This window comes from Carassius gibelio, chromosome A10 (assembly GCF_023724105.1).
Source record: "Carassius gibelio isolate Cgi1373 ecotype wild population from Czech Republic chromosome A10, carGib1.2-hapl.c, whole genome shotgun sequence".
Classification (NCBI taxonomy): Eukaryota; Metazoa; Chordata; class Actinopteri; order Cypriniformes; family Cyprinidae; genus Carassius; species Carassius gibelio.
Window position 1 is genome coordinate 13,000,745 of NC_068380.1, and position 11,838 is coordinate 13,012,582.

Below are 11,838 nucleotides of genomic sequence, written 5' to 3' on the forward strand. Positions count from 1 at the left end.
AATATTTTAATCGCGATTAATCGCATGATTTTCTGCGATTAATCACGATTAATCGCAGCATGCACAAAATTCAACAATGAAATCAAAAGTAATGTATTGTGTAATTTTATTCTTTCAAAGTTCTGCTGTATGAACAAAAGTGCAATACAATTTTGTTTGTCAAAACTTTAAACAATTAAAGTGCTTTTTTACAGCAGTTAAAAGTTACTAGCAGTTAACATTTCTTATGAATCTTAACTTAAACATTAATGTAATCAAATTAAATATAACATTAATGTATAAATAAAACATTAAAACATTAATGTTTTATTAAATAAAACATTAAAGTTCCCTGTCAAGGGAACTTCGAACTGCGTCCTCTGAAGGGACACTATGGGGAACACCTCGTCGTGACCCGTGTCTGAAGCATACTTTGAAAAACGCCAATGTGTTGGCCGGCGACAGCCTCTGACGTCGCTACCGGCGCGACTATAAATACGCGCCCGTAGCACCCGTCACTTATCTTCTTCGTCTTCATTGACTGTTTTGTTTGAAGCGTGCATCTGAGAAACGACCAGAATGGTAAAAGCGATCTATTATAGTTATCATGGCATCCACTAGCAAGGCGTTTAAACAGTGTGTGCATCCATGTCAGCGTTATTTGACACCTGATGACACACACAGTCTTTACGTCTCTTGTTTGGGCGAAGAGCACGTGCGCGATGTCCTTGAGGGGGCAATCTGCGCGCACTGCGAGCGTTTTTCTTTGGAAAAGCTCCGCTCTCGTTTGTCATCTGGATCTCGCGGCTCAGGACCCGCCGTTGCCGAGGCACGGAGGAGAATGAGCTCGTGGGGATCGCAGGTGGATCTCGCTGAGGAGTTTGGAGAGGGACTTTCCTCTCACACTCTCCGGCGGCAAACGCGAGCGAACTTTGAGAGGAAGATGCGTTGTCATTAACCCTTTCTGACACTGAAGTTAGTGCTCTGCTGGGTTCTACCCAGAAAGAGCAGGAGATATTTGAGAGTGGTGAAGAAACTGAGGCTGAGCCGCTCATTTCTCCTGCTCTGCGTATGGGGAGCTGTTAGAGGTTATGGATCGCGCCGTGGCAAAATAAAAAAAAAAAAAAAAAATAAATAAAAAAATAAATAATCTTGCCATGGAAGTGTGCCAGAAAGGTAACGTCGCGAGGTAGACTCGATGAGTGTTATTTTTCTGACCATAGCCCGCAGCCCAGGTGAGCCTCCCATTCTTGCCTGACTTACATGCAGAAGTTGAAAAGGAATGGAAGAGGCCGTTTTTCTCTCGCATCCATCGGTTTCAGCATACGAGTTATGCTGATATCGATGGCATGCACGAGGACGGCTATGAGAGGATGCCCCCTGTAGAAGAGATGCTGGCTTACTATCTCTCAGTGGGGGAACATCCTCTCTAAAATCTCCCTCTTTGCCATCTAAGCCCTTCCAGGATACATCCCGCTTAAATGGTAAATCATACGCAGCAGCAGAGCCCGAACAACAAAGGGGTCCTGGCCCATCTCGATCTGAGGATCGAAGACGGGCGCAGAAGGCTAGTGTCGCGGCTCGCGCTCCTCCCCCGCCTGAGGGCAGGGGCAAGAGGAATCGCGGGTCACGAAGAGGTAAGCAGGGTCTGAGGGATGTGATTCAGACGGGGCAGCGTTCTCGTCCGGATCAGAGCGATACCTAGGAGTTTGTCACTTCCTTTTGGATGTTTTTAAATTCTGTTTCATTTCTCCCCTGCCTAATTCCCCTGTAGCCACCAGCGCTCCACCTGATCGTGGTTAGGTGGAAAGTTTCTCACATAACAGTCTCCTATCCTGGACCTGTTATGTTTTTGGTTGGTCCTATTTTCATAGTGACCACCTTACTGACGGTCGGGACCAAAAGGGGGCGCCCCGTAAAGCGGGACTCCAGTACAGGAGGGTGGGTGAGTATGTAACCCTTTCTGCTTATGGGTGTTATGTTGCTGGTGGTTATGTCTTCTAACAGACTCTGTGAGTTTCCTTTTACAGTGCTCAGTTCCAGCCTTGTGCTCTGGCCATGATCACACGCTTTCGGCAGGCGGCCGTGCCGCGTGGGTTCGCCCCCCCAGGGCGCGACACCCACCGCAGAGCGAGTTCCACATGCGGGAAGCAAGCGCTCTGCGGTTGCTCATCCCACACCCCTCCCGAGGAACCTGGCTGATCGTCAGAACTGGCATAGCACTGCAGGGAATATCATGGATATCCGGCCAGGTCACCCTGAGGGGCCGCCTGGCCGCTTGGCGCATCCGGGGAGGTGGTAGTTACGGAGTCCTTCTGTATGTACTGCCTCAGGTGATGCTCCCCTCGCTTGAGGGTTGGAGCTCGCCTCTCCCGTGCGATCCAGCTCCTCTGCGATGCTTAGGAACCTTTCTGTACACACGCTAAGCCTGTGTACTGTCTCAAAACCACATGGTGGTCAGTGTGCACGTGAACACTTTGCGCACTGTCTCAAATCCACGTAAGTGGTAAGTGTGCACGCAAGGCTCTGCGCACTTTCTAAAATCCTGTACGGTAAGGGTTACGCGCTCCGCTTCGTTCCCTTTCTTAAGATGATTAGCCCAGAGGTTTCTTGGGCTTCATTCAACCAGTGTGTATTTGTTATACACCCCAAGCATCGCTTCCCTCAACATGTGGACTCCCGCATATTGTGGTCTTTTCAGATAGTAGGCTTTACCAGGCCTCTCTGATGGTGAGCTCCCACATACTGTGGTTGCCAGGTAGTAGGCCTCACCAGGCCTCCCTGGAGATTTAGCTCCCACATACTGTGCGTTTCCACTAAATAGCATATTGTGGTTTTCAGATAGTAGGCTTCACCAGGTCTCTCTGAAGGCGAGCTCCCACATACTGTGGTTTTCAGGTAGTAGGCCTCACCAGGCCTCCCTGGAGATTTAGCTCCCACATGCTGTGTGTTTCCACTAAAAAAACAAGCTCCCACGGTTTGTGGTTGTCAAGTAGTAGGCCTCACCAGGCCTCCCTGGAGTCGAGTTCCATATTACCTTCCACTGAGGTGGTTATCTGGTAACAGGTAGCAGGCCTCTCTAGGCCTCTCTGTAGGTGAACTCCCACATATTGTGATTATCAGATAGTAGGCTTGACAGGTCTCTCTGAAGGTGAGCTCCCACATACAGTGGTTGTCAGGTAACTTTTCTGTACACACGCTAAGCCTGTGTACTTTCTCAAAACCACATGGTGGTCAGTGTGCACGTGAACACTTTGCGCACTGTCTCAAATCCACGTAAGTGGTAAGTGTGCACGTAAGGCTCTGCGCACTTTCTAAAATCCTGTACGTTAAAGGGTTACGCGCTCCGCTTCGTTCCCTTTCTTAAGATGATTAGCCCCGGGGTTCCTTGGGCTTCATCCAACCAGTGTGTATTTGTTATACACCTCAAGCACCGCCTCTCAACATGGGGGGCTGTGTGGGCAATTCTCGTGGTAGTTTAGCAGCGCTCCCCTTTTCTAAAAGGGTCGCCTATGAGCATGCTGCTCAGAGCTCGGAGTCCTCCTCTCATGGGAGACTGAGTTCTCGTTTTTTTTCATCAGAGCGCTCCAGTACTACATACTGTTTTGAGACGCACTGTGAGAGCAGACATCCTGCTGAGGCAGGGGCTGAGGCTCGGGGAATGGCGCCACGAGCGCCACGAGAGCCCCTCCTTTGTGACAGGCAAGACTTGGTAATAAACAGTGCTAAGTTCTTAGCCGTATCCCTTTAAAGGAATCTTTCGTGATTCCAAGCCTTTAGCTCTAACCCGGGCCGAGGCCCTTCAGGTAAGTTGGGTATGTAGCTTAGGCCTTTGGCCATAAGGGATAATGTCATGGACAGCCGTCGAACCGTCCCAGGGGCGACTCCCGGTGAAATGGTAGAGTTGGTACTTAGTGTTTGCCATGATTCTGGCCTGCACTCCCCTCAGCATGGCGGCGTGGGTATACTGTTCCCCATAGTGTCCCTTCAGAGGACACAGTTCGAAGTTCCCTTGACAGGGAACGTCTCAGGTTACGAATGTAACCATGGTTCCCTGAGAGGGAAAGAGACACTGCGTCCTCTAGCTCCCTGCCATGCTTCGGACGCAAGCTTCACGAAGAAGATAAGTGACGGGTCCTACGGGCGCGTATTTATAGTCTCGCCGGTAGCGACGTCAGAGGCTGTCGCCGGCCAACACATTGGCGTTTTTCAAAGTATGCTTCAGACACGGGTCACGACGAGGTGTTCCCCATAGTGTCCCTTCAGAGGACGCAGTGTCTCGTTCCCTCTCAGGGAACCATGGTTACATTCGTAACCTGAGACGTTTTGTTTAGTTTGTAAAAAAAAAAAAAAATGTCCAGAACCTCGATCATAACATTTTAACTGGCCCCTTCCGAGCAACAACATTAATCTCCTTTAAGAGACTGAGAATCTCAGTCCAAAAATAAAATAAAAATTTTTCAGTGATGCAGGTTGAGTGGACAAAATTAACTTCATTTATCCATTCTCCCAACTTTACATTTCCTTACTCATCTGCACCTAGCCAGTTGCTAAGACACACAAGGTCATTCACATTATCAGATGATAAAGAGAGACATTTTGCTGAAACGTGCGCTAAACATTTTATTCATGTTGCACAGCAGTGGGACATTTCAAATAAAGTCAGCACACTTAGCACAGATAGTGCAAGAAATATGATCGCTGCTGTGAGACATCTGCCTTTTGAACACGTCCCCTGTGTCGCGCACAGTCTCCAGCGTTCTGTCCTACTAGGGACTTTAAGCAACAGCTGCGACTGGAACGGCTACAGCGACCGGAAGTTTGCCGTCACACCGCCGTATCCAAGAACGTAAAAATCACTAAGCAACGGTAAACAGGACAGCACAATGCGGCATTAATTCGTTTATTGAGATTAAAAAAAGGTAATTTAAAAAAGCAAGAGAAGGATTGATTTTGGTGTTAAATGACAATCTTTTGTCAGAAGAGGAGTTTTTAATATTGTATGATGTAAAAAAACCACCAGAGGCTGTTGCTGAAAGTCCCTAGTCCCTACAACGTCCTGGCCAAATGCAGAAAGGTTGTGGGCCATTTTAAGCACAGTGCAGCGAGTGCTGCAGAATTAGAACAAAAACAAATTGAATATAATAAATTATAATAAATTAACCAAATAATGTACTGTGAAATAAAAAAAAGTTTGTTTCCATCCCAACCAACATTGTGAGCAAATAACACATTAAAAAGAGATTTTCCCAATTGCTTGTATTATTGATAAATATATAAATAAAATTATTAATTTTAATTTTATTTTGCAATATTACAGCTTATCCATCTTTCTAACTTTACTGTATTTTCATTCAATATTGCTGCTTTAGTCAGCATAAAAGTCTTCATTCAAAAACAGCATTTTGGTAGTATGTGTAACATAGCTTTGCCAGCATAAATTGCTTCTTGTATTACTATTTTTATGCTTTTCTTATATATATATATATATATATATATATATATATATATATATATATATACTACATATTGTAAATATAATGTATATTACAAGGGCTCCTTTTTAAATTTTCTTTCCGGTTTTTAATTGTGTTTATGTGTAGCACTTTGGGATTGTTTTTAACTATGAAAAGTGCTTTACAAATAAAATATATTATTATTATTATTATCATTATTACAATACATTATGCATTATGAATGTGCAGGGAGAGTGCTAACATCCTTTTAGCAAGGTTTATGGAACAGTGTGTTCACTTTAGGAATGTGAGCATAACTAATGACACTCATTCTAATAAGAGGGGTGTGTAGATCACCTTTGAAGGTGAGTCTTGCAGAAAGAGGCAGACAGAAATTCTGACAGAAATGCAGTGCAGCAAAGGATTCTGGGTTGGAACGAGGAAAATAATAGGACTTCAGAGGGCTTCAGCGCCAGATGCAAGATAAAGTCAGATTGTCTGAATAACCTTTTGTTGCTGTAAACCTAAAAAAAAAAAAAGAGGGAAATAGATGTTTATTATGCGTCATAGTGCACTCATCAGTGAGTTCTTGCTCTGTTCTTTAATCATGACTGTGGTAATTGCAGTGTCAGGGCAAAGGGCCCTGTGTTTTGGGCTCAAGTGTTGGTGGACCAGGTGTCACTCTTTGGCAGAGATACTTTGTGGCAAGCAGTCCGTCTCTCTTCGCCCTTATCCACCTGATTACTGACACCCTCATGCTCCCTCGATGGCTGTTGTCCTGGTATTGCCACTCCAAAGGCCACTCTTAGTGCTTTTTCATTTGATTACGTTCCTCTCTGTCTCTCACAAACTACATGTATGGTCAGATTTGTGTGTATAAGCAGCAAATCATAGAGACTTGTGGTTGCTTCTGTCTGTCTGTCTAACCCATCATTTTATCGTTCGTTCCATCCATCTTTCTAAATATCTATTTATAGTTCTTCCTGTCTCTCTTTTGAGAAACCTAAAATGGAAACACCGTCCCGAACCCCCAGTGACTCACCTTGTCTGCCACTGGTTTTAAAATTTAAATACAGCTAATTATATTTACCATAAACTAACCCTAACCCAAACAGACGTACATTGACTTCACCTCTGTTAATGAGCAAATTTAATTCATTTGGCAGTCTGCATAATCACAAGCGGTCAACCATTCATATTCACATTATTATTTCTCTCAACATCTAAACTCTTCTTTTGCAGTAAATATAAAAACCTTTTGCAGTAAACATCAAAGAAATATATCCATATATGCAGAATCACATTAAGCTTATTGTGAAAATAAATAAATAAATAAGGCTGGTCCAGAGGAAATAATGTACAATTTCAATAATTATGCATTCATTCCACCATGAATAATTAGCAGCAGTCTTCCTGCAGTTGTGTGACAGTTTCATCGCAGGAATGCTGACCACCTGAAGAAGTCCCTTTAATGGCTAATTAATTCGATTTAACGGTGATTGCATTTAATGGTGATATTAATTTAACTTTGATTGATTACTTGAAGTCTAATCACAGTCTCTCTCTCTCTCCTCATGTGCTGCTCGGCTGATCAGATATTCTCGCCATTTCAGGTAAGCACGGTTTCAAATCCTTTATTCTGCTGAAACGTCATCAGACGTCATCTGCTGAGGCTGTTTTGTCTGTGTGCTGGTTTTAAACTGTTTCACGAAAGCTGTGATGCAGCTTAAGGAAGGCAAGAAGTCAAGAGCTAATCTGACAATGCCTCAAATTAGAGGAAGTCAGCGATGTGAGCGATGGGTTTGTTGTTAGGGTAATTGGAATGTTCTAGTGATGAGTGTGGGCTTCTGCAAACCCACGACTGTGTGACGGCCGACACAGCCTCGAGATGAGACGGGAACGGATCATCCGGCATTCTGTTTAGACGTATCAGAGAATCAGCTAATGAGCCCGCTCAGAATATGAGACGATTATTTCCAGGGTCTGAATCCCATCGCCAGGGAGATTAATGTTGATCTGAGCTTGTGCCACTTTTTAAAACTCAGTTTTTGTATTTTGAGAGCAAAAGTAATGTTAAGATGAATGAGTCTTGTGTGATGAACTGATGCATGCAGTAATTGAAGAACAAGGCTTGGTGGATGAGGCTCTGGGGACGGAAGTGAGATTGTGCCGATGGTTTGGAGGAGGATGGAATTGTCCCAGCAGACCATCATATGACTAATAAACAGGCTTAGGTTATCATCCTGTCTTTTTCTGTCACTCTATCTCTGTTCCCTTTAAACCTTGCTATTTCTTTATTGTTCATATAAGCTGTACTATCACTGTTTACGGTCTTAACATCTTCCTTATAAACTCATCATGATGACAACAGTTCCTCCCTGGGACAAAGATAAAGTAATAAAAAAAACATCAGCATGAAGGGATCTGGAGTTTAAAAAAAATCAGTGTAGCCTGGGGTGATTTAAAATGTATTCTTTACAATGATTCCATGTAGCGGTCACCTGGGGCTAGCTGAGTAGCTACACCAATTAAATTAGGTAGCAGCAGAACTCCTGCACCCCCGACTGCATTTTGTTTACCAGCGTTCCCCGCGGACACTCTCCGCTCTGCTCTGCTGTGTACAGTAATTGCATTTAGGACACTGTCGCCTTTTAGAATATTGTAGAGAATGAAAAAAAAAAACATACATCTGAGAAGCCAGACTCTTCAGTATTACAAGCATGGACTACATTACCCATGAGGCCTTGCTGCTGGGGAATAGTTTGCATGGCCGTCAAAAGGTCACGGCAGAAAGATCAAACAAAGAAGTTTCTAATTACATGGACGCTTGGATGTTCATGTCCACAGAGGGCTGAAATTTAAGAAATGAAATGTGCGATATGGTTTCATATCATTCTTAATGTAACCAAGGAGGCTTTTTAGCTCAAGGAACACATTGAATTATACGCATATTGAATTATACAGGAGTTGTAATGTGCATATTGTTTGTGGGAAGGTTATTAAAATGTTGTACTAGTATTAGGTTACAGCACTCCTGCTGTTGACTATCTGAATCTTGTCCTTTCTTGACAGATTCTGCATTTTTATGCGAATGGGAATAGTCCTTTGCCTGGTAATCAAACTACTCTGATTGCTTCTGAATAAATTTTATCAGTGAAACCCAGTTTCCAAGCTAATCTCTTATAAGCGGTTATATTTAGTGACTCAAAATCACAGCATGACTGAACTGTTTTTGATTTGCTTAGATGAATCATTAATAGAAGCCTTTTGTTCAATAATTAAACATCACTTGTAAGAGTCACTTCACTGGTTGTGCTGAATATTTATTTTTCAGTCAAAATAACCATTTGTAAAAGTCATTAGCTCAGGAATCAGACTTCACTGGTCAAGCTCTTTTTTTTTTTATTCACTAAAAGCTATCACTTGTAAGAGTCATTCACCTGGGAATCAGACTCATTGCATGTTTATGATTCACTAAAAAGAACCACTCATAAGAGTTATTCACTCGGGAATTTGACGTCCTGCATGGTTTTGAGGCATTATAAAGAACACATTCATAAAAGTCATCGACTTGGGTGTCAGTATTCATGTATGCTTTTGATTCACTGAAAAGAAAATGCTTATAAGAGTCTTTAGCTTATGATTTAAACTTAACTTGTTTCTCTGAATATTTATGATTCGCTAAAAAGAGACATTGTAAGAATCATTCGCTCAGGAATCAGACTTCACTGACCAATATCTATGTTGTCTGATTCACTAAAAGCAACTGCTCATGAGAGTTATTCAAATGGGAATCAGGCTTCCTCAGTTTTTGATTCACTAAAAAGAATCACTCATAAAAGTCAAACTTCACTAGTCATGCTTGTATGTTTCAGTTCGCTAAAGAACCATTCATGAATTTGCTGTACAGAACATCATTCGGTTCTACTATTTATTTATTTAAAACTGAATCAGTCCTTGATTCCCAACCCTAAATATAATTGCACATTGTGAAGAAGGTACTGTCTCCATGTCAAGCTGTTGGGGGTTTGATGCTGTCCAACAGTTTTGTCAGACACTGTGTTGAGCATTCTGTGAAGACGATGTGATTACAGACTGCTTTTCTGTGATCTCACAAATGCTTAGCACTTCTAAAGACCCTCAGCTTCTGTCTGGATCAAGCACTTGGCCCATAAGAGGGACCACATAGATGGGTTAATTAAACGTAAAAAAATAAATAATAATAAATAAATAAAAAAGTGGCAGTAAGGACCGGTGGTTTGGAAGGGCAAAAACATATGGCAGTAGACAACTTCCCATCTCTTCGCTGCCAGTCTGCGGTGACGCCCCACCTTCGCTCTCTTTGATGATGTCAGCCAATAGCGGTGGCAAACTGCCAGGGTGGCATTAGGTATGCAGGACAGGTGGCAAAGAGAGAGAGAGAGGGACACTGGCATGACACCATAATGAGAGGCATGCCAACTGTTTCCCCGTCTGCTCCCGGGCAGGGCTCTCCGGACCGTTAAATCACAGAGTTGAGAGGCGTTTCCTGTTTCTCTCGCTCAGTCTGTCTCACACGCGTGCTGTCTCTCTCTCTTTCTCTCGACAACCTTTACATAGAATCCATTTATCTCTTCTCTCTCTGATGGAATCAAGTTTTTCTTCTCTTTGAGCAGCATATCCTGTTTTTTTCTGCCCATGCACATTTCTTCGCTAGCAATTTCTGTGGCTGCTTGGTCTGAACTTGACAGTCATTGAATGACACAAAGTGACCGGGCCGTCTCAAATCATGAGGTGTTACACGGAATGATCTGGCAAGAGGATTTCCTGTTGTCAGGCTGTGATTTAGTTGTCAGTAATTGTCAACATGGTCTGGAAAGGCCCTGTAAAACTGCCCTGGTGTTGCACGGTTATTTTATCCTCCCGATATTTCTTTATTTGTCTCTTTATCTCGCCATCCTCATCTGTCTTAAACTGCACATTGCAGATTCTCTCAAGTTAATACAGTGTGGCATCTTATCATAGCAGATAGGTATTTAATCAGGATGTAAATAGAGATAATTAGGGTGATGATGAGTCAGTATGATCGAGTCTAATTGTTTTTGATACACAGCTTCCTCTCCGTTCTGAATTGCAATTCATTACACCGGCGGCCGAAAGTTATTGGAACAGACTGGTGGAATGTGGCCTCGTCACAGCTAATAGTGGACGATGGCCGTAATTAACCCAACACACTCTGTCACCCTAGTCACAATCTCGTTCAAACAAAGCCGCTTCAGGGCCTTTTAATGCGTGTTTGTATTTAACCCAGATTAGGTTGGAGAGTCATGCAATCACATTTGAATAAATGTCTCATTATCGCTAATGGTGTTGGCTTATGGTCGCATGTTATTGTCGGAAATTGTTTCAGGTTAAGACGATTACACAGAATACCAGAGGAACGCACACGGTGATTGCGGCGACCTTGTCAGGGCTCGACATTGACTTTTTTTTTTTCAACCGCATAGATCAGGGGAGGAGTTCAGATTCTGACTTGTCAAGTTTTCAGAGGCTGATGCAAATATAGATAAATAAATTTACCACCACAACATATTTTTGTTATTTTATTAAACATATGTAGTTCATAAAAAAAAATTACATTTAAATTTTAGTGTTTCTGAAACAAAGATTGTACATGTTTTATTATTTATTTATTTGAATGAATTAAACTATATATATATATATATATATATATATATATATATATATATCTCAAGTAATGAAATTAATATTCTTGAGTGAAGTTTAAAAGTTTTTTTTTTGTTTAGTTTTTTTTTTTTTTTTTTTTTTTTTTGTCTGAACACCCATATTCCTGAACACTTCTCTTCTAAATGTCTCTCGGCTCAGGTACAGGACAACTACGCAATCATTGTAACAAAGTGAGAAATCAATAAAGGTTGCTGAAGGGCTGAAAAATGTTGTAAATCAATAAAGTGGTGAGGTGAGGGCCTCAGAAGGCATTTACATGGTCCTGAATACTCACTGCCTAGCTTCTATTACCTTTATACTATAGACATTAAATGTGTGTCCATGGCATATTTCCCCGGTGGATTGTCCAGATGAGTTTCCAATGGCTTTTATGAGCATGTTTTTCATCATGTGTCTCACACATATGATGAGCGGCAAAAACAAGAATGCTAACAGAAAACCTTCTCTGGTGTCTGTGTGTTTTTGATGTATGCATGCAAGAAACCTGTTTTAAAAAAAAATTGGCTGAAACTGATTCTGATACATCTTAGTTCTTCTTTGTTTCTAGAACTTAATGCTCAAGACTCAGAACAGACTTATAATGTGAGAAACGTAGTATCACCTGCAGTTGCTATGAGACACTAGCCGCCTGTAGGCTGGTTAAGGGCCAAGTCACATACAAAAGTGTCTTCTTTTT

At 42.3% G+C, this 11,838-nt stretch overlaps 1 protein-coding gene across 3 annotated transcripts in view; it reads left to right on the top strand.

The window, feature by feature from the left end:
• Positions 1-11,838, top strand: part of LOC128021219 (cell adhesion molecule 2-like) — a 392,008-nt gene that overhangs the window by 171,332 nt on the left and 208,838 nt on the right. For all 3 annotated transcript variants that reach the window (XM_052608263.1, XM_052608261.1, XM_052608262.1), the window contains exon 2: positions 7,031-7,048. In XM_052608263.1, coding sequence (XP_052464223.1) covers positions 7,031-7,048 — 18 coding nt within the window. The remainder of the gene's footprint in view (positions 1-7,030; positions 7,049-11,838) is intronic.